This window comes from Nicotiana attenuata, chromosome 1 (genome assembly GCF_001879085.1).
Source record: "Nicotiana attenuata strain UT chromosome 1, NIATTr2, whole genome shotgun sequence".
Classification (NCBI taxonomy): Eukaryota; Viridiplantae; Streptophyta; class Magnoliopsida; order Solanales; family Solanaceae; genus Nicotiana; species Nicotiana attenuata.
This window is the reverse complement of record NC_031989.1, coordinates 51148274-51171302: the sequence shown is the minus strand read 5'-3', so window position 1 is coordinate 51171302 and position 23029 is coordinate 51148274. Positions and strand designations below refer to the sequence as shown.

The 23029-nt window shown below is 37.5% G+C and overlaps 3 protein-coding genes across 7 annotated transcripts in view; 1 reads left to right on the top strand and 2 right to left on the bottom strand.

The window, feature by feature from the left end:
• LOC109240985 (agamous-like MADS-box protein AGL61) lies at nt 75-1263 on the bottom strand. Of its 2 annotated transcripts, none has more exons than XM_019407684.1 (2): nt 1129-1263; nt 75-810 (listed from the first exon to the last, which is right to left on the bottom strand). In XM_019407684.1, exon 2 carries the CDS (start codon nt 775-777, stop codon nt 289-291), a length of 489 nt encoding a protein of 162 aa, XP_019263229.1. In that variant the 5' UTR covers nt 778-810; nt 1129-1263; the 3' UTR covers nt 75-288. The 2 variants fall into 2 exon arrangements, with proteins under 2 accessions (XP_019263229.1, XP_019263240.1); XM_019407695.1 differs by lacking the exon at nt 1129-1263 and adding an exon at nt 1034-1126.
• LOC109226469 lies at nt 2240-11894 on the bottom strand. Of its 4 annotated transcripts, none has more exons than XM_019391229.1 (11): nt 11680-11888; nt 11047-11169; nt 10814-10912; nt 10451-10662; nt 8213-8406; nt 7964-8069; nt 7537-7856; nt 6020-6415; nt 5399-5480; nt 3776-5293; nt 2240-2652 (listed from the first exon to the last, which is right to left on the bottom strand). In XM_019391229.1, the coding sequence occupies exons 2-11, from the start codon at nt 11109-11111 to the stop codon at nt 2498-2500; spliced, it is 3147 nt and encodes a 1048-aa protein (XP_019246774.1). In that variant the 5' UTR covers nt 11112-11169; nt 11680-11888; the 3' UTR covers nt 2240-2497. The 4 variants fall into 4 exon arrangements, with proteins under 4 accessions (XP_019246774.1, XP_019246782.1, XP_019246789.1 ...); XM_019391237.1 differs by having other exon boundaries at nt 11047-11150; XM_019391244.1 differs by having other exon boundaries at nt 11047-11145.
• LOC109226459 (sphingoid long-chain bases kinase 2, mitochondrial) overlaps nt 22138-23029 on the top strand; it is a 5205-nt gene continuing 4313 nt past the window's right edge. Inside the window, exons 1-2 of the mRNA XM_019391219.1 lie at nt 22138-22556; nt 22718-22794. Of these exons, the coding sequence (XP_019246764.1) occupies nt 22388-22556; nt 22718-22794 (246 nt within the window). The 5' untranslated portion in view covers nt 22138-22387. The remainder of the gene's footprint in view (nt 22557-22717; nt 22795-23029) is intronic.

Below are 23029 nucleotides of genomic sequence, written 5' to 3'. Positions count from 1 at the left end.
TTCTATTTCTTTTTGTTTTTACTTTTGCATCAGTACACTACACTACAGCACAAATCAAAGGATACCACAGTTTATGACTCGGGAACTTTACTTTGTAATTGCATTTTTCACTACTAAGAACATGTATTAATAGGGGAACTAATTATCAAAATCTACGTACCTTGACCCCTTTTAAGAGAAAAATTAAAATCAAGTCCTAGCTTGCATGCAAATCACATCTATATAATACTGAAGCTAAAGAATCCACTAATGTCTCTAAATTCTTGATATGTATAGAGCTACGTATATTCAGTTCAACGTTAAACCTGTATATGGCGATCCAAGATCCTCATACTTTGAATTCGAAATTATTCCATTTATTCTATCAACAACCTTCTTCTTCATCTCCACCATTGCAACCTCAAACTGCTCCAATTCATCCATACCCATATCTCCAACTGGCAACTCAAACGATGTCGTCTCTTCATCTTCCTGATCCACATTATTCTCAATCACTACATCTTTATCCTTCTTTTCAGCCTCTTTATGAACCGGAATTTCATTGCCTTCAGGAGCTGACGTGGCGGCAATATAACGGTTTACGACGTCGTCAACAGAAGGATGGCCGAAGGCAAAGACGTTGCCGGCCAAAGAAAACGTGATAACAGCGGCTTGAGCGTCGCATCTTTTGGCCAACTCCTTAGCTTTCTTAAAAAGACCTTGTCGACGTTTGGTGAAAGTGGTATGCCTTTTAGCTTTATCCTCTATTCTCTTGATCTCTAATTTTGTACGCACCATGCTTGCTTGGTAGTAGAACTGGTACAACTTAACCTGCAATTTTGAAAGGGGTTTAAATCTAGGGTTTTTCCTGACTTCTTTAACGATGCAAGAAGAAGAAGAAAAAGGTAACAGAAATTCAAACCCTAGTTTTTCTGAATGTAGTACTGCGCTAGGTAGTTCGAATTCAAACATGATTCTGCTTTATTCTTTTTGAAAATACAGATTAGTAGTTAATGAAAACTAGTATGGATACACAAATTATTGGGTAACTTACCATGTGAGATGATCAGTAATTAAATAATTTTCTAGACGAAAGGAGGATTGGGAAGTAAAATCGAGAGAGAGAGAGAAAGAGAGAGAGGGGATTACCAATGAGAGAGAATGTCCCTTTCTCTTCAATCAGACTGCGCTTTGCCGCCAAAGTAACAGACAGACGCGCCCTTTTCCTTTTTGTTGATGCGAGAGATGGGAATGGGAGACGTAACTCACTAGGCCACAAGACGGGTGTGTGTACAACTGTCTGTTATACATATAAGTTTAATTCATTTAATTTTCAATGTGAATTTATATTTTCGCAAAAGTAAAAGATTTAAGTATAATTAACATATAGAAACTATCCAAAAAAATAAATTGCAAATTTTTTGTATTTAAATAATGTTTGAAAAAGTCACAATTAAAAAAAAAATAACTCCTCAAATAGTAACATTGTAATTTCCTTTTAGGCGAAGGAAGTATATTTATATTAAATATACATTCAAGCCTCAGTAGAGGAAATGTAATAATAATGGTAATTTTTCCACCTTATGATGAAGGAAAATGTTATGAAGGAGTAACAAATTTTGGTGGGGGCGTAAATGGGATGAAAAAGGCCATCAGCTGGGGCAAGCTTTATATCGAAAACGGCCATATTACTGTATATAAATTCACCTCGTTGAATTGTGATTATTCATTATTGCACTAGACATTGGAGTCTTGGATAATTAATTGCCTTTGGGGAAACCTTACAGTTATTCGTTAAAGAAAATAATTTAACGAAGAAATATCTTACTAAAGAAGAGGGGTAACCGGGTAAGGACGTAGAGAATGTGGCAATCTGTCTAATTTTTCTTTCTTACTTGATAATACTATGTTTTACCTAATAAAACTTAAAACGGGGACGTTTGTTGATCAATCATAGGGAAGATAATTCGTCAATTATTCAGTTAAAATAAATATTTTACTTCCTTACTCTTAACTAGAACATTTTTTACTTCAATAGCATTGTTTAGAAATCAAATCAAACTATTAGTAGTACTTTTAAGATGTACTGGGAAGAAAATGTACAAGAATTGAAATTGTAAACGACTCTTCAAGAACCAAGTCCAACCACTTTGAAATTAGTTAAGCCTTCCAGTACTATAATGAGGATTTCAGTGACGACAGAAAAATAAAAAGAAGTCCAAGAAAAGGGAAGAGAGCAGGAGAGCAGGCAACAACCAAATTAGGAACACAAGGAAGATCAATATGAACTAACAATTTGCACAACCATGTTTGCACAATATATTAAGAGTTGTCGATACAGAGGCCCTTTTCAGCCACTCCTCACTGGCGTATGTAGATGACACTAACCCCCCTCCCAAAGTACCCAGAAAGTAGGATCTAAGACTTATGTCAGTTCCCCTGATATGTTTACCAAATACTTGCACATAGGTGATGGTAAATGAGTACCACATGAAAAATGTTAACCTTACATGGCCAACTATCTATATCGCAATCCCATGTCAAGCTCGTGACCGTACATCCCCCGTCCACGCCCAGCAGGAAAAGTGTGATTCTGCTTTGAAGCCTTAAGCTCCATCTCAATAAGCCTTTGCAGGGCCTCAGGATGATTGTTTCTGCTGTTGATATCTGGCCCTGAGGACGAAAAGAATATAATGTAAACTCGAACAGTGTAGAACATCGATAGAGTATTCATCCTCAATCAGAAAAGTAGCACCAATTAAAGGACTAAGTGCAAACCCTTTTTAAGAATGCATGATATGTGCACAATATATCCTAATATGTTCTAGATTTTTAGCGTCCAATGATATTCAGCAGGGTATAAATCTTGAGAGACAGCATCCATAAAAGAAGTGGCCATGGGGATAGCATTTTACTTGTTCAAGCCTCAAAAGCAGACAGAGTAATTTGTAGCAATTGGGGGGGGGGGGGGGCAGAGTAGTAACACCAGTATACCATGAAAACCACTCTGCAGAAAGGAAAGGAAAAAGAATAAGCAGATACCTACTTCCTTTGAGGAGAAATGATTTACTAACCTACAGGTTTTCCAAGGCAAGCTAAGGCTACTGATGGAAAGCATACCACTTGGTCATGTTAATCATAAATTTCGACTTGATAACAACTCAAAGCCTAACAGGAAAGAGACCTTCGAAAAATGAGTAAGTTGTGGAAATACATTTAACAGTTAGGTGCAGGGGCGGATTTAGGGGGGCGGAAGGGTGTTGACCCGAACCCCTTTGCCGAAAAATTACACGGTATATAAAAGGCAAAATCTGTTTTTTCTCCTTTATATATTATGTTTTGAATCCCCTTAACACAGCCCAAAAGCATAGCTTAGTGGTCAAGGGAGTTCAAAATCTTTGAAAGGTCATTGGTTCTATTCCCACTAGCTACAACCTTTCTAACTTTTTTCTTTTTTGAACCTCCTTGGCGGTAATCCTGCCTCCGCCACTGGTTAGGTGTATGGAGGCAGTAACTAAAGGAGTAAAAATCCTAACAAGCTGCAATTCAGGCTTATGTCTTTGCCATCAGTAAACCATGTTAGTGAGATGGTGCAGACAGGGGATAGCAGGAAAGAAAGCAATATCAACATTGCGATAGTAGAACTAAGAAATAAGCAGAAGCTGTTGCAAAGATCAAGAAACTCTTTGCTTTAACTTGAGCAAGATCAGAGAAGAGCAACATAATATTGAGGTGTAAGCCATAGAAGAACAAGACACAGACATAGAGCAGTAGAGACGGCACATCAAGGCTTTACCTGGAGCTTGCATCCCAAGTCCATTAATGTTGACTTGGTGAGACGTAAAAGGGAACCCTTGCATCGGGTTAACTTCATGCACAAAGCCAGCAGCCTGATTACTGGAATGTGAAGGAACTGGACCACCGTTCAGACGGTCATGTAGCAGATGAGGGGGGTGAGTCCCAGACATTTGCATCTGCTGCAACATAGGATGATGAGCAGGAAGATCAAATCCTGTCACCCTAGCATTCGGATGGTGAAATGGAGGTCTCATCATACTTCCGGCAAACTGATGACCAGGAAGAGCATCGTGCCGAATCATGCCCTCTGGACCAGAGAAAATCTGAGAGTTCAAATGTGCAGGACGAGAATCCAATGGATGAAGTAATGGTTTCCCTTGACTCATTTGCAAAGGATGAAACTGAGAAGATGATGGTTGAGCACGAAGATGGTGAAAAAGCATCTCAGACTCAATCTGGTCATGAGAAACTCGTGGAAAGGGTAGTGCCCCTGGACCCACCAAAGACCTTTGATCACTGCCAACTGAGTTAACAGTCACCAGGTCACCTTTACTCATATTTCCTGCTGGCATTGGGACCTGGGATACCAAAGGATCACCAACACTAAATAAGCTCTCTCCTTCAGGTAGACGAAATTCACCAGCCCGATAATCACCATTTCTGGACATCGCTTCAGTTTGGCGCTTTAAGGAGTTGACTTCAAACGAAGAATCATTGAATCCCAACCAGTTTTCTGCCTTATCCAGCTTTGGGTGATCTCTGCAATTTGAAGGTAAGACGTTATTCTCCTTCGTTGCTCCTCTCAGTCCAATATCATCAATTATCGAAGAAGAAAGGGTATCATCAGAACTAGGCAATGACGACTTTTGAGTTTCCTGAGAATCATGTAGTCCAGAACCAACTGAAATCCTCTGAACTGAAACTGGAGCTTGTGCAGATTGTAATTCCGTCATAAAAGCAGTTCCAAAAAGTGATTCAAGAGTAAGTGTATTCCCTGAAGCATGACTATTGTTATCTTCCTTCTTAGATCTGTCTTGCACGGTAGTCTCACCATGTGCCTCCAATGATTCAATGCCAGCATTGGACCTCTGTGTCACATTTCCAAGATTTGGCCCCTTCTGTAATAATGAAAGGAGGTGCTGAGATGCCTGGCTATCCACATTTACAGGTTTTTCAGTCTTTGTGCGATTAGTACTCCAGCCTTGTGGCTGTGAATTAGACTTTTTTTCGCTGAACTCTGACAACATTGTATGCTCAAGGTCTTCACAAGTAAGGATCGTCGGCGCTGCCTCCCTTTTACTGGACTTATACACAAGCTCAGGCCCGCCAAGCGGTGAAGAAGGTAAATCCGAGACAAACTTACTTGTAGGCTCAAGACTTTTATAGGAGAATTCTGATGGTAATTGTTCTGAAGTATTACCCTCAAAGGGTTGCTTTCTGTTTTTATCACCACCAACAATTAATGCAAGCAAATCACTAGGCCTACTTGATGAAGAATCATCTTCCAGCTTCCTTTCTGCAACGACATAAATGAGATGAGACCATCTACATAAGATTTCAAGAGATTTTGATAGGATTCAGTAAGAAACCCAGGGGGGAAACAAAAAAGAAACGGATATACCTTCTTCGAAAAACCAATGAGCAAATTTTGATGACTGAACAGCTTTGGGGTCTAATTTGTCATTAGGCTTACTATCTTCATTCTGGACAACATGGTCGAGCCAAAAAATAACTAGTTAGAACGGATGCCAGAAAGTGAGAAGTTTTGACGACTAAATAAGTCTGAATATTTATTAAATATTCTTCGACAGTAAAAGAGGAAAACAAACAGACAAGCTGATCTCTAGCATTTGTGCAGATCACATTAAAAATAAAAGAAAACATCCATCCTATTGATTGTATATGTTCCTGCACCAATCCCAGTCATAATAGGGCGTCTTTAAAATTGTTTTCCTATGTTAAGGATACTGTCATAATCTTTGGTGTGGATGAAATGACATGTTACCACTCAGGATTCATGAAAACAATGGCAAGTCCAGTAATGAATTACTCATGAATCTATGTACAACATTATGATCATCCAAAATAATAACCCATTTCAATCTACGTGGTTTGGAAAACATGAAGAAATTTGAGGTGAACTGCAAAAGGACGGGGTCATGGGGCTTCACAGGATTGCATTAGGAATAACAAACCGAGATTCAAATAGCACACCGAGTCATAAAGCATGAACAAAATTTACCGTAACTGGAGCATCAGAGTCGGTGAGATTTGCAATGGCACTTCCAAAAATCTTATCCAGGATGGATATTGAATGGTTGATATTGGACTCCGCAACAAATTTGCCCCCTGAATTCTGGGCACTGAGTTCCAAAATTGCAGGCTCGTTTAAATCTAGGGTTGAAGTCCGGCGTGAATGATCTTCCATGCTAAATTTCCTGTCAGAATCATCTGAGTTCACTGACAATTTCACAATTTGGTCATTCTTCTTCAGAATTGAAGCATGCAAACTCTTGCGTTCAAGTTGATCACTCGAACTAATTTCTCGGGAACTTTGTCTTTCTAAGCTCTGACAGATACCATTTTGGGCGTCGGATTTGGCTTCCAATAGAATTTCTTCAGTTTCATGTTTTCCTATCTGTTGAAGTGATATGAAGAGCAGGCAATTAAAGAAAATATCATTTGGATTCATGAAGATCTATTTTATATATATATATATATATATATATATATAGAGAGAGAGAGAGAGAGAGAGAGAGGGGGGACTAAACTAAGCTATTAAACATTATTAAGGATTAGGATGCCTAACAGCAGTCTATCACCTACTGCTGAAGACAGCCCCAAAAGGTAGAAGAAAATTGTAACTGTGTATCATCTTTGGAAAGAAAGAAATTTGATAATTTTCCAGGGAAAAAGCAGGAGTACTGAGCATATCATCAAAACTATTGTTCAGGAGATCTTCTATCGAAAACCTAAGATAGCGAAGAAGTTGCAAAACCTGAATTTTAATCCTATTTAGTGTTTAGCCAGGGTCTGAAGTTAAGGAGAGAAAGTTGTGTTCTGCTGAAACTGTAATGTAGTTCTGCAGTTTTTTTTTTTCGTTGTAATACTTCCAGTTGGTTAATAAAATATTATTTTCCAAAAAGAAAAAAATTAGAAACAAAAAAAAAAAAATTGCAACTCACAGAGATCTGTATATATTTCACACAGTCTCTAGCTCGTCTTGAAAAGATGAACAATGAACGAAAAAGTGCATTAAACCTGTCTCTCCCTGAATATTGAGCTTCAGGAAAAAAGGGTTATATATTGAAGCAGAGAGGAAGACAAGAGAAGCATAGACAATATCACTTACTTTGAGGGCTTCAGAACCTAGAGCTAGTTTAGATGGACGACCCCTTAGTGCCATTCAAACAAAATTCAAGGGATTTCTTCATTATAAAAAAGGGCTTTGGGGATGGGGTCTTATATAATGTAAATTAAATAAGAAAAGAGCAAAGATGGAAGAAGAATCATCAATTCCCAGTTTCCCACAGCTGCCCCTTGGCTCCGTTTCCTAAAGTCCATCATTAGGATAGGGAGGGAGGAAAATATAGCTAAAAGTCAGGCCAATAAAATGTACAATGCTTAGTGGATTCACCAGGCTAATTAATGCACAATGCAGAGTGGATTACTTCCTCTCCAATAATGATGCACCTGAGCTGAGGCTCATGTGCAACTATATTCTACAGAAGACAAACTAAGGGAAGTACAAGTAAATACCTCTGTCAAACATGAATGGTTCAAAGTTGCTGAGCCAGAATTCTTATCTGAAACAGTGGTTTTGAAGCCTGGGGGCACAAGTGGTCTAGATGGGAGATTCTGTGAAAAGGAAGATGATTTTCCAGATTCATTGTTTGCGCAAGGTTGGCTGGTCGTTATATCTACTTCAGCATTCTTGTCCAGAAGCCTCCTATCCTTTTTATTATTTTCCAGCAGTACTGAAATGTCCGAGTCATACTCAGCTGTAGGCTTCTCTGGATTTGATTTCTGCTTATCTTGAAGAGTCTTCTGCTGTTCCTTCCTCATCAACTCAAAAGAAGCTGAGAGAAAGTCAATCAAAACTCAATCGTCCACAAACTCATCAAAGTTGCATACATATATATAGCACCGTAAGAGCCATGCATGATATTACTGAAAGAGGTAATACCTCTTCTCCTCCTTTCCTCTTCCACTCTGTCCTCACTTGCACTCTCAATTGAACCAAAGGTCTCATCATTGCATGCATCAGTGTTTCTACGAGAATGAGGCATTGCCTGAAGGTATCGCAAGAATAAAATTGACACAAGTTAAATTCTTCTCAAAGATCTTTAAAGCATAATCTGAAATGATGGGACAAATGCAGCAGATCAAGCAAGTGCTCATCATGTTGGACAGCAATGATAAAGTGAAAATTCACCTTATAAGGGCGAGGAGGATGATATGGCTCATTGCTCCTATTAAGCTGATGGTTATCACTTGCTCGGACCTTAGCTGCAGATACTCCAGATGCATATGCAGATGGCTTGGGAAATGAACCACTTCCAAGAAGCCCATCATGCTCAGAACTCTGCCAAGTGCGGCGTGCTTGATTCCCGTAGCGTCTAACAGGATCTGTATAAAATGTCGCTAAATAAATTTCTTAAAGGGAAAATTACCATTTAGTACCCACATGCACATGCGCATAAAATGAACAAATTGCCCAAGGCCATACAGTATAAGGAGACAATAGTTCATTCCCTCAACTATGGTGGACCATTCTAACACCCCCCTACATGCGCAACGCTAGACATTTGGAGCGTGGATAGGGTCCCTACATTGGGTAAACTGAGCAAAAGGATAGGTTTGGCTCTGATTCCAAGTTAAGAAAATGGAACTTTGACCTAACTCAACCCAAAAAACTAGCTCATGAGGTGAGAATTGCTAAAGAAAATATAAGGAGACAACAGTTCATTCCTCAACCAACGTGGGACATTCCAACACTTGTTAACCTTAGCATTTGTCTTGGAAAAGTCGATTCCGACATTATTCTTCATGACATTACTCTTAAGTTTTACACCGTCTCATTTCCTTTCTACTTTGCACATACCAGTTTAATTGTTCAAAACAGTCAGTAGATCTTGATCTTCACAACTAAATCTGTTTCTCAAATAACAAATATAAGAAAAAAAAATTCTTGATAGTATATGTAACATAATCCTCTTTTGGTTTAAAAGAAATCGTACATATAATATAATCTTCATATGATGAACACTTTTTCTGCGTTGTGCTACTTGTGCGGTTAGTGTGCTCGCATTATGTTTAGATTGCATCAATACTCCTGGACTGTTACCCTCCGATAACTCATTTGACGGTGGTACCTGAATCACCAAGCTTGGCAGACGAGACACGTACAACATGATGTTCCTAACAGGACCTCTCTAGTTATTCAGGCTCACACCTTTGTCCTAAATCACTATTTTTTTATAGTAAATCCTTGTAACATGAAGATAATATGACATCCATGTCTTTAGCAAGTGATATTTACTATTTACTAAAGAAAACCTCTAGGAAAACCTTAGATATTAAATAACCTTTAACATTCCATATGATTCTTAGCCCGAGCTTTCTACATTAGTTGGTTGTGAAGATTAGTCCCAGTTATTCACATTAATGGCCTTTGTATTTCACTATTACTCAGGGACAGACACTTACATTAGCTTCATTATGAGATCACAAACAGGAAGGACCCATCAATCGGGGGCAAAGGCCTCATTAATAGTTACAGCAACTCCACCTCGGATGTTTCACATCAAAAGGCCTGAACCTTTAGTCATCTGCTTCCAACTAAACACAAAATTTCACCTTTTCCCGATGTTTGGCTCCAATTAACCAATTAGAATATCTTCCAGACATTGAATACCTATTTAATAGCCAAGGTGTTGAATATATCTTAATATTAGCTCCACCACATGTCCTCCTCAACACTTCTGGCTAATTGATTCTGCAGTTCTATCTTTGTTCGTGCAGGTAATGAAAGCATATATAATTTGTCAAATTTCAACTTCCCAAGAGCTTCTGGATACACCAAAGAAGAGACAGAATAGTCTTATGGGAGCGGCAGTTTTTTCTCAAGGTATTCTCCCACGTAATTGTGTTTCATGAATAAGCTTCATTTTATGTTATGGTTAGGCACAAAGCGTATTTGACCCCAAGTGTTATGTTGGACGGCCTAGGATCATGCAAAGGACCAATTCTAAAGGGCAGCCCGATGAACTAAGCTCCTGCTATGCGCGGGGTCCGGGGAAGGGCCGAACCACAAAGGTCCATTGTATGCAGCCTTACCCTGCATTCGTGCAAGAGGCTGTTTCCACGGCCCGAACCCATGCCCTCTTGGTCACATGGCAGCAACGTTACCAGTTACGCCAAAGCTCCCCTTCCAAAGGACCAATTCTGCACCGGAAGAATCAACTCTACTACAAAGTAGATAGGGGATATGTAATGCCTAGTCTGTGGTCTCAGGGCAGTAAATTTTACAATCATGGATTGAAATGCTATGCAACCACCATAGTAATCTTACAACCCATTAATAATACATAGAATACAAATATGTATTCGGAATTGAAAAAATCAAGTATAACATAGACAACAGCTATATCTGAAAGAATATCAGCTTTACCGGAATCTTTATCTGATTGTGTATCACTATCTCGATCACTACGCCCAGAGGAACGGCTTTCCCATCTTCCATAAATGCCTCTTGAATTGCCATCAGAATCCCCACGAGTAGGTGGAGACGAACTATAATCACTACGTCTGAAACCTTGAGAGGGCAAGCTTCCAGGTATTCTTTGGCGGTCTTGTATGCCACGTGAGGTGTCCTCAAGCTCACTATTTAAATAGTAAAATGCACATTACTAATCCTTTCCATGCCGACCAAAATAAAACTACCTAATAGAGCAATACCAATAAAATATGGGAGAGTAAAACATTAATTGCTCCTAAATTTCAAGCAAATGGCACGTTATGCAAACACTCTTACCTCAGGATCGACTGATCAAACCCAGTTGGTATTTTCTTGCAAATCTCCAGTTGACTGAGTGACAAAAGAAACTCTCTTGTATACGATACTTTTGAATGCCTGGGTCATCGCAAAGAACATTCGCATTTTAAAAAGTTAATAAACAAAAATGATAACAGACCAACACCTCCAAGAAAATAGAATAAGCTGCAACTGGCCCTGTAATTAATGGAACAAGAAAGTTAAATCATTACTTCCGGACTTCACCAATTTCAGAAACGTGGTCGGTGGAGCTTCGATCCTCATTCTCCAAGCTCATTGTGCAATACCACGTAAAACAACTTGTGCACCAGCTATACTTCACCCACAAAAAAAAACTTGATACAAGAAATCAGTCAACAATAATAAACGAGATTCAAGTCCATCTTCTACAAAAATTCTTTCAAATCAACCCCCAGAAGAAAAGCGATCCAATAACATTCCAACTAATCCAAATTTGCAATAAAGGACCGAAATTTATAACATGATCAAACCAATACCAAATTCCTAAAACATCAATCCAATGTCAGCACCTATCTAAATTCCAGAAACTTCCATTCAAATGAAACCGGAAACGAATTATACACAGCTACCCAACAGTAATTTGAGCTTCGATCCAGCAAAATATACGAAAAAATCAGCTCAGTTATTTTCAATTCAACTTCCACCTCCTGATATAAACAATGCAAAACCTAATATTGCCTACAACCTCTTTTCTTTCCTTTCTCTCGGGATTATATACAAGCAGGTAATGCTCAGTACGATTCGCAAAATATAGGATTTTCCTTCGTAAACTGATGTTGAAATTGATCTTCTTTTTTTTGCGAAGCTAGGGTTGATGATTCTACCTGGATCAAGAGAGAGGGGCTTGGGGTGCAAATTCAAAATCGTTCAATTGATTGCGATAGATACATAAATCTATACGTATATGTTCGCATAGGTAGACGTGTGTATATATGTATGTATATAGTCGTATATATGGAGAGGAGGAGGAGGAGAAGATGAGAGAGACAAGGCTGGAGGGGTTCTCTGTTCTTCTATCAAAAACGGGACCAAGGAGATGACTTTGCCTACTTAAAAATAAAAAATAAAAAATAGTTTTATAAGATAAAAAAAAGGTGTATTTGCTCTACTGTAACAAATGTTATCTAGAAAATTTATTAAAATTTTGATTGTGTTAAGAATTTGGCATGTGATATACAAGTTAATATTACTAGTAGAGAAGTAAAAGGAAATGAAACTTTAAAGAAAGCCAATTTTATCTTTATGGCAGAAATTATTTTCATCAAATTAGAAAAATATATTTTGAGGTACATTTTTAGCTAGAATAACATTAGTTTAGGAAGCTTAATACAAAAGTTGACATTTTAACTTGCACAAGTTTATAAAATCAGCTCTCTTACTTAGACTTATGCCAACTAAACACATTTGCTTAGTAGTAAAATATAAAAATACCGTGATAAATATATTTCACAGTTGATTGTACATATGATTTTTGACTTATTTAACCAGAGTTTGTGCAGATGAAGAGCACGAAAATGGTGAAAGAAGGATCATTTTCTAATTTTTTTCTTCTTCTCATTTTTCTGGTATTTCCTAGTTTTGTGGTTGTTGTTATTGTTTTTTTATCTATTTTCTGTTTCCTACGGTGCTTATATTATTTTTTTGATCTTTGTTGTTGTTGGTGTTAGTGCATTTTAATATTAAAATTATAATATTAAAGTGCATTATTTCTTGTGAGATAGTGGTTATAAATTCGCAAGAAAGTGGTCATTATTTTGGTGGAACTCTTGAAACCACTAGTGTCATGATCTACCGCTAATTACCCATTAGATGTTAAATTTCATAACCACCAACCATGTTCTATAACTTTGAGCCCGTTTGGATTGGCTTGTTTTAAGTGCTTTTAAACCAAAATAGCTTTTAAGCCATTCTGTAGGGTTTGGATAAAGTAAAAAAGGCTTTTAAGCCCTTGTTTTTAAGCTAAAATGACAAAAACAAGCCAAAAGCAAAAAGCTAGAATTCCTAACTTATGGCTTAAAAGCTATTTTGGCTTAAAAGTCACTTAAAACAAGCCCATCCAAACAGGCTCTTTATTATGCCGCTACTTTGTTATTTATTTCATGGAAGAAATTCTACACCTATAAATAGTGGTGTTTCTTTCTTGTGTTTGGTGTGAGGAAAATATGGTAGAGTGTATGAAAAAAGTGAACATGGTGTGGTGAAAAGGAGAGTTAAGAGAAGGAGAAAATCTAATAAGTCTCCAACTTATTCTCTACAAAAGAGAATATTATTTTTGTTGAAGGAAGGTATTCATTTTGGTGGAGCTCTCGACCCAACAACTTGTCCAGAGTTTGTTCGAGTCATACGACGTTGTTGGGCTGTTGTATCCCGGGGGAGACAAGTCAAGAAGATTACTGCTGGATTAGTGAAGACTTTGCTGCAGCGGGCTTGAATCTCCTTAAAGAGAGCAAGATATCCGCGCCTCGCCCTGAAGAATATTTATTTATTTTTCTTCGTCTTATTTTCAACTATAATTACTTGTAATTTCACCAACAATTTTAAGGAGATTCAATTTTTTATGCTGTTGAAAAAATAGCGAATATCAAAACAGAAGTTCACTCTCTTTATGAGATTGAAAGGTAAAAAAAAATTATATGGTTAACTCAAGCGGGGCAAAGGTAAAAATAATAATTTACCTTATATTTTTATGAGTATGTGATTATATTATTTATAATTTTGAATTTTCATAATTATGAAAATAGTGGGGATAAATAATAATAAACTGGGAGCTCGTACGTTTCTCTCTCTAGCAGTTTCTCTCAGCGCACGATTAACGTGAAAGCTAACGTACGCCCACCGAAAAACTGGGAAGGGGACGGCCAGCAAAAAATGATAAAAACGTTCAGAAAGATGAAATTAAAATTGCCGAGGGAAGAAGTGTTACAGTGGAAATCAATGTTACCCCTAATCAACAAGGGGAAATTCTCACAGCACCACCGGTATTAATGGAAGCGAAGGAAATCAAAGCCACCACTCCAATTGGAGCAAGTGGAGCCAAGGAAGCAGGAAGCAGTAATGAAGGAGCACAAAAAACACAGAGGGCACAGACAAAAGGAAAAGAGCAGGAGAAACCAGCTTCAGAAATATGGCCAGTGTTACCAATAAGAGTAGAAGGGACTAAGACGCCACTGAATAATGAGAACACGCCGACTACTATGGGACCAAATACTATCTTAATTGGGAATCAATCTAGTGGAGAGGGAGGAGACAAAAAAGAACGGCCTTTGGAGATGGTAGCTGGAAAAGGAAACACGCAACGGAGGCTACAACTGGAGCATAAGGAAAATGGAGGAAGAACATGGGCAAATATGGTAGAGGAAAATAAATTGGCTACTAAGGGAATGGAGCTTCGATTTGTTCCACCAACAATAATAAATGGGGAGAAGGTTGCAGAATTAACACAGACAGATGTGAAAACTGAGAATGAGAAATGGAAGTTTGCGTTAATTGGGTATATGGTTGGAGGCACACCTACAATTGCAGCAATGGAAAGGTATGTTGCAGCTCAAGGGAACTTTGAGACTAAACCAAAAATATATTATCACAATGCAGGATACTTTGTGATAAATTTCAGTTCTGAGGAAGACAAGAGTCAATTGCTATGTGTAGGTCCTCATATGATGAACAATAGGCCGATAATTTTGAAGCCTTGGACCAGTGATTTTAATTTTGATAAGGAAGAATTGAAAACTATTCCAATTTGGGTGAAACTACCAAACCTTCCATTAAGCTGTTGGAGTCCTATAGCTTTGAGCAAAATTGGAAGTGGTCTGGTCTACCTTTGTATGCAGATAATTGTACTACTAATTCAACCAGAATTTCCTATGCTAGAATACTTGTGGAAATAGATGTTACAAGAGAATTGCCAAACAGTGTTAAGGTGAAGGATCCACAAGGAAGGATGTTTGAACAAGCATTATGGTATGATTGGAAGCCGATATGCTGTCCTAAATGCTTACAAATAGGACACAAATGTCAAACAGAAAAGCAAAACCAGAATGAGAATAAGCCAGGGCCATAACAGAGGATGAAATAGCATCAGCAGAAAACAGAATGGAAGATTGTTGGAAACATAGACAATAACAAGAGTTTGCAGATCAATGAAACAGAAAAAACAATTCAGCCATGAAACGATACAGCAAGGAGTTGATGATGATGCTGGAGATTGGAGAGAAGTGAGGGGTCAATCAGCAACAAAAAATCCACAGATTCCTCAGAATGGTAGCCATATAACAGTGTTGAGTGGTTTCAAGATGCTAGTTGAAGGAGGAAAACCTGGGGGACAAAGCTCAAAGCAACATATTCAGACTAGTCTAGGGACATGTGGAGAGACAAGGGGAAACAGGAATGACCATCATCCTCAAATATGCCAATAGTTACCTGGAATGTGAGGGGTTTCAATAAGGTGTTTAAGCACAAGGAGATGAAGGAGATATTAAAGAAATATAAAGTTAACTTAATTGCAATTAGTGAAACTAGAGTAGAAGATAATAAAATGGATACTATTATGAATAAAATTGTACCAAACTGGAAATGGTACACTAATGCAGGACATGGGCCAAGAAATAGAATATGGATAGTGTGGAATCCGGAGGAGATTCAGTTCACTGTCATGGATACATCAGATCAAGTGATCCATGGACTAGTGAAAACAAAGACAACAGAGTTTCAATTTTCAGCTGTGTATGGGTTACACACAATACACACTAGAAGGGAGATGTGGATTAAGCTAAGGAATTTGAATGTGAAAATAACAAGCCCATGGCTGATCATAGGAGATTTCAATTCCATAATTAATGCTGAGGATAGAAGGTATGGAAGTGAAGTCCAAGCACATGAAACTAAGGATTTCAAAGAGTTCATGGAAGAATGCAAGATGAATGAATTGCCAACGGTCGGAAGGACATATATACACGGATCAATAACCATGTGTATAGTAGAATTGATCGAGCAATTTTCAACGCTGATTGGATGATTACTATGCCCCCTTTACAGGTTCAAATACTGGATCCTCATTTTTCAGATCACTCACCTTTGAGGCTTGAGGTAGAGATACCTGCTGATAGTGGGAGAAAGCCTTTCAAGTTCTTCAACTACTTAGCTGATCACCCAGACTTTGAAAGAACAATACATGACAATTTGGGCAAGGACAAAGGGAAAGATGAATGGAGTATGGCAGAATTTGAAGACAATTAGAAAAGCAATGAAGAAGCTGAATGCAAGAACAAAGACCAGTGAGGTGCTACACAAGGTCAGAACTGAACTGGAAGAATTACAAAGTAATATGAGAGGTGATAATGTGAATTCAGAGAAGTTTGACAAGGAAAAGGATCTCAAAATGCAACTTGAGAAGTGGAATCTTGTTGAAGAGAGCATAATTAAGCACAAGTCAAGAGTTCAGAACATCAGATTGGGGGATTCAAATACTGGCTTCTTCTTTGCAAGTATGAAAGGAAGAAGAACTCACAACCAAATCTGAATGATTAAAACAAAGAATGGAGAAGTGACAAACAACCCTAAGGAAATTCAAATGGAGATAATAGACTTTTACAAGGAGCTTTTGGGATCAGATACTGAAAGCTTACCAGCAGTACACCCAAGAGTCCTTCAGCAAGGGCCTATCCTGAACAGAAGCCAACAACTACAGCTTATGCAACCATTCAATAAGGAGTATGTGTTACAAGCACTCAATGGAATTGATGATATGAAGGCACCCGGAGGAGATGGTTTTAATGCATACTTCTTTAAGAAGGCATGGAAGATTATAGGGGATGATGTAACTGAGGCAGTATTACAGTATTTTGATACAGGTACAATGTACAAACCTATAAATACTACTTCAGTAACTTTAATACCTAAAGTGAAGAATACTTCCTCAATCAAGGAGTACAGACCAATTTCGTGTTGTACTATCTTGTATAAAATTGTGGCAAGAATGATAACAAAAAGATTGCAACCTATGATGGAAGTATTAGTTGATCACAGTCAGGCAACCTTTGTCCCTGGGAGAATGTTGGTCGATAATGTTCTGTTAAGTCATGAGCTGGTGAAGGGGTACGGCAAGAAAGGGGTTTTACCAAGATGTATGGTGAAAATAGACATGCAGAAGGCGTACGATTCTATAGAATGGGTTTTTCTCGAACAGATGCTGTCAGGGTTGCGATTTCCTGGAAAGTTTGTAGGATGGATTATGGGATGCGTAAAAACAGTCTCATACTCCATTAGCATTAATGGAAGTCCTACACCTCCTTTTGCAGCCAAGAGAGGAGCGAGACAAGATGACCCAATGTCCCCGTATTTGTTCGTGCTGACAATGGAGTACTTGACTAGGCTGCTCAAACAACTGAAGGACAAGCCAGATTTCAATTTTCACCCAAAGTGTGAAAGATTGCAAATGGTCCAATTGAGCTTTGCATATGACTTGCTTTTGTTTTGCAGGGGTGATGCGATATCGGTGAGGATGTTAAATGAATGCTTCCAGCAGTTCTCAAAGGTCTCAGGACTTGTTGCAAATCCAACTAAAAGTTGTATCTATTTTGGGGGAGTATCACCAGAGATTCAGAAGGAGATCAAACATATCCTAGGTTTTTCTATGGGAACACTACCATTCAGGTACCTTGGAGTTCCTTTGAGCAATAAAAAGATTACAATGGGGTAGTGCCAACCTTTACTAGACAGAATGCTAGGAAGGATAACTAGCTGGACAACCAAGTTTTTGTCATATGCAGGGAGACTACAGCTTATCAAAAGTGTATTAATAGCTGTTCAATCATTCTGGGCCCAAGTATTTCCAATCCCTAAAACAGTGTTACAAAGAATTGAAACTATTTGCAAAAGATTTCTCTGGACAGGGGAGACAGATGTGAAGGGGAAAGCTATGGTAGCATGGGAGAAAATCTGCCTCCCAAAATCTATTGGTGGATTAAATGTAACGGATATGATAATATGGAACAAGGCTGCACTTCTGAAACAATTATGGAGCATCTATAAGAAAAAAGAAAGATTATGGATCCTATGGGTCCATGAATATTATATGAAAGGGAAGATGCCATGGGAAACAAAGGTTAATCAAGCCGCTTGGATAACAAGGAAGATATTACAAGCCACTAAGTACTTGGATGAAGCTGGTCTCAATCGACTTGAGGTACTGAATGGTGAAAACTTCTCCATAAGAATGATGTATAACAAATTGAGAGGTGAATTTGACAAAGTAACTTGGAGGCGACTAGTTTGTAACAATCAAGGATGTCCAAAATGGTTGTTCATCCTATATTTGGCAGTTCAGAAAAGGTTGTACACAAAAAGACAGATTAAGCAAATTGGGGCATTATAAACTGCCAAACATGCTCGCTATGTGACTTGGAGGAAGAAAGCCACCAGCACCTGTTTTATGAATGCACATTTTCAGCAAGTATATGGCAAAAACTACTGAGCGGGAATAAATAGACAAACACAAGGCTGGGAGGCGGAAATTAGCTGGGCAGTTACACAGGCAGCAGGAAAACAAGCACAAGCAGAGATATATCGGCTTACTTTAGGAGCAGCTATATACCAAATTTGGATGGAAAGAAACTACAGAATATTTCAGAAGAAGAAGAGGAGCAGTACAGACGTTACGAGGATGATTATACAAGAAGTACATTGTAGAGGTAGTACGAAGTCAAAGTTGTATAACACATCGACTAGATTAAACTTTTATCCATAGCATAGGAATGTAACTAGAAGTGAAAGGTGATGAGATGAGTTGCTGAATTTGGGGCCATATGTCTAAATTCAGATTCTGAAAAGTGCTGTAAATATTTCTTTGGTAAATAATAAAAGTTAATTACCCCAAAAAAAAAATCTTGCATGAAAATTTTGAATATTCATGCATGAGTGAAAGTTGATTAAATCAAAGAGTGTGATAAATGCATCTATCATAAGTCTTGAAATAATTCACATGTAATGTTTGCCTCTATGTTGATGATTTGCTAATATTTGGCTCTAACATGAATGCGATTGGAGAAACTAAGAGCATGCTGAGTAGCCATTTTGACATGAAAGATTTGGATGTGGCAAATTTCACTCTTGGAATGAAAATTACTAGAACATGTGATGGAATTTTCCTCGACCAGTCACATTATGTTGAGAAAATTTTGAAAAAATATAATTTTATTGATTGTAAGCATGTTGTAACCCCTTTTGATTCAAGTGTTCACTTATTTCCTGTACAAAGCGACAATGATGTGATAAATCAAGAGGAATATGTTGGCTTAATCGAAAGCTTGAGATATGTGACTGATTGTCTAATATTGCATACGCAGCAGGAGTACTTAGCAGGTTTACAAGTAAGCCAGGTAGTGAACATTGGCATGCCATAACAAGAGTTATGAGGTATTTACTTGGTACGAAAACCTATTTTATAAAAAATATCCTGCTGTACTCGAAGGCTTTTCTGATGCAGATTGGAACACTTTATCTGGTGATTCCTGTTCTACTACAGGTTATATTTTTACTTTGGGAGGTGGTGCTATTTGTTGAAAATCAAAAAAGCAAACAATAATTGCTAACTCTACCATGGAGGCTGAGTGGAATTGCTTTAGCTTCGGCTAGTGAGGAAGCAAATTGGTTGAGAGATTTATTATTTCAAATTCCTTATTTTGAAAAATCAATTGCTTCTATTTTAATTCATTGTGATAGCACCGCTGCAATTGATAGAGTACAGAACCGTTATTACAATGGTAAATCCATACCTATAACGAGAAAACATAGTACTATGAGATCATATTTAACAAGCGGTACCATTTTGATTATGTTAAATCTTGTGATAATCTTGCAAATCTACTGACTAAGGCCTTATCAAGATAAAGGGTCTGGAGCACATCGAGGGGGATGGGATTGAAGCCCACAAGCTCATAAGTCATATATGAGGAAACCCAACCTGGGGACTAGAGATCCTATAACCAAGTTCAATGGGAAGAACGAATCATATGATGATTTGAAATGCACTGTTTTTATTATTGTTCCATCCCTATTATGTAAGTGCATTTATCCTGTAATGGTTTGCGAGGTTGAGTTTTATTAACTCTTAATGAAAATTTGTAGCTCGTATGAGTGGGGTGTTAGAGTTACAGGAGCACCCTTGACAGATTTTACTTATGTGAGTGTGGAAGTAGGCCACTTCCTTTGAGAATTAGGCTTGTTCTCAAGAACACTCATGAAAAACGGGATAACACAAGGCCGTAATGTGTTGGCTAATAAAACTCACGTCAACACCTTGATTATTATGTGTAAGCAGTGATACTTTATTTCCCTAAAGCAGTCATAGTTCAAGTCTGAGACCAGTACTGACTCTGGAGTAGAGATCGTCGTTTTACTAAGTGGAGGTTCAATGCAGAGCACACCTTCATTATGCATAATAGTCTCACTTCAACTGGTAAACTCTCTTATTTAATATTAAAATGAATGTAGCAATTGGTATTAGTGCATTTTAATATTAAAATTATAATATTAAAGTACATTATTTCTTGTGAGATAGTGGTTATAAATTGGCAAGAAAGTGGTCATTATTTTGGTGTAACTCTTAAAACCACTGGTGCCATGATCTACCACTAATTACCCACTAAATGTTAAATTTTGTAACCACCAACCATGTTCTATAACTTTATTATGCCATTACTTTGTTATTTATTTCATGGAAGAAATTCTACACCTATAAATAGTGGTGTTTCTTCCTTGTGTTTGGTGTGGGAAAAATATGGTAGAGTGTATGAAAAAAGTGAACTTGGTGTAGTGAAAAGGAGAGTTCAGAGAAGAGAAAATCTAATAGCCTGTTTGGCCAAGTTTTTTTTTGGGCCAAAAGTGCTTTTTTTGGCCAAAAGCACTTTTGGCCAAAAATTGAGGTGTTTGGCCAAGCTTTTGGAAGGAAAAAAGTGCTTTTGAGGAGACGCAGAAGCAGTTTTGGAGAAGCTGAAAAAAGTAGCTTCTCTCCAAAAGCAATTTTCCGAGAAGCACTTTTGAGAAAAGTACACTTAGAAGCAGTTTTCAAAAGCTTGGCCAAACACTAATTACTGCTCAAAAGTGCTTTTCAAATGAATTAGCCAAACACAAACTACTTCTCACCAAAAGCACTTTTTAAAAAAGCACTTTTGAGAAAAGCACTTCTCAAAATAAGCTGATTTTAGGAGCTTGGCCAAACAGGCTATAAGTCTCCAACTTATTCTCTACAAAAGAGAATATTATTTTTGTTGAAGAAAGGTGTTCATTTGGGTGGAGCTTTGGACTCAACAACTTATCCAGAGTTTGTTCGAGTCATACGACGTTGTCGGGCTGTTGTATCCTGGGGGAGACGAGTCAAGAAGATTACTGCTGGACCAGTGAAGACTTTGCTGCAGTGGGCTTGAATCTCCTTAAAGAGAGCGAGATATCCGCGCCTCAGCCTGAAGAATATTTATTTATTTTTCTTCATCTTATTTTCAACTGTAATTACTTGTAATTTCACCAACAATTGCTGTCACAAATTCTATTATCTATTTTCGTCTTCTTGAACTGAGGGTCTCTCGAAAACAGCCTCTCTACCCCTCCGGAATAGGGGTAAGATCCATCCTACCCAAATCCACACGTGAGATTTTACTGGGTTGTTGTTGTTTTTCTTATATTTCGTAATTAAAAATAAAAATACGGTGATAAATTCGCATTAAAAAGCACTTGAATAGAAGACACTGTTCCAAGATGTATACCTCTAATTCTAGCAAAACAGAACAATTTATAAGTTTTGACGAATTTAAAGAGCATTCGAAGAAATAATAATTAATATACTCCTTTCGGTCCAAAATAAGTAATTTTTTAATCTTTTTCTTGTGGTCCAAAATAAGTGATTTTTCCAGATTTCAAGAATGAATTAATTATTTTTTTCCTACATTGTCCTTGAAGTAAATGGTGTTGGAATATGTGTTAGGAGTGTTTATGTGAGATAGTAAAGGTTAATATGGTCAATTCTATTGCTAATTAATATTAAAGGTGGATTTCTTAATTTGTGTGAAAACATCAAAAAAAATCACTTATTTTAGACCGGAGGAACTATCATGAATTAAAATTTAGTAATAAATAATTCGTATGTTACAATCCCTAAATCAAACCAGCATTGAGTAATGACAACAAGTCCAAAAGAGATCCCATCCGATAGATAACTTTTTAATCATTGATCCTAACATTTTGTTGGAAATGACTTTTCGTTGTCTGAAAGGTGAAAAAAGACACAATAAAGGATTAGAATTCAAAAACAGAGGCCTATTAGTCAGTAATCAATCCAAAAATTATTCAGTAATTACACAACTAAGCAAACCCCTCATTTCATTTTTTCCAACTCTCAACGCTCCCATTGATCACCATTTGAAAAAGCTTTATTAATCACTCTTTTTCTTTATCCTCATCAAAAACCTCCCAACCCCACATAGAAAGGTGTGCCTTTACTATAATTAGTAGAGTATATATAAAAATTTATTGCTATAAAGAATGATTATATATCAAGGTATAGTAGCAGTTGCAATGGCGAGAAATCCTTCTTTAATCAGAGCAGAACAGCCTATGGCTTCAGATCTCTCTTCAACCGACTGCACGGCTCTCCGTGGCGGCGCTTCCCTTCACCGCCGCCGTGACCTCGTCTTCGTCGTTAATCCCCGAGGTTTTGTTTCTTTCTTAAAATTTTGTCTTTGTTGTTTCTTCGAATTAAGGTGTTGAATGACGTGCTTTTTTATTTTTATATTGGAATGAAATGAACTGAATTAATATAAAGGAATTAAATAGAAGCATTTGGGGATTACTGTTTTGATTTTATTGGAGCAGGAGCTAATGGAACAACGGTTCAGCAATGGAAGAAGCTACTTCCTTACCTAAGGTCTCGCTTGGGTGATGACTGTAATGTGAGTTTTTCTAACTTATGTTTTTTCCTTGCTTTTCTTTTCGATGTTAAAGTTTCTAACTTCGGTAGAAAGTAGAACTTGTAATGTTTATTTTCTTGTTTTTATGAAAGTATTGTGTTTTCCTATGAATTTGATTTTTTGTTTAAATATGTTAGGGCAATTTTTTTCAGAAGGTACAACTGTAATTGCTCACAAAAGCATACCTTTTCTTTATTTTCTACCCTTTTTTTGAAAG

What these genes read in the sequence shown, in the direction of transcription:
- LOC109226469 (XM_019391229.1), bottom strand. Translation starts at nt 11,111, where the DNA reads ATGAGCTTGGAGAATGAGGATCGAAGCTCCACCGACCACGTTTCTGAA. An exon ending in ACAATCAGATAAAGATTCCG is followed by an intron (nt 8,407 to 10,450) that starts GTAAAGCTGATA and finishes CATTTTATACAG; the next exon opens with ATCCTGTTAGACGCTACGGG. An exon ending in AGAGGAAAGGAGGAGAAGAG is followed by an intron (nt 7,857 to 7,963) that starts GTATTACCTCTT and finishes ACTTTCTCTCAG; the next exon opens with CTTCTTTTGAGTTGATGAGG.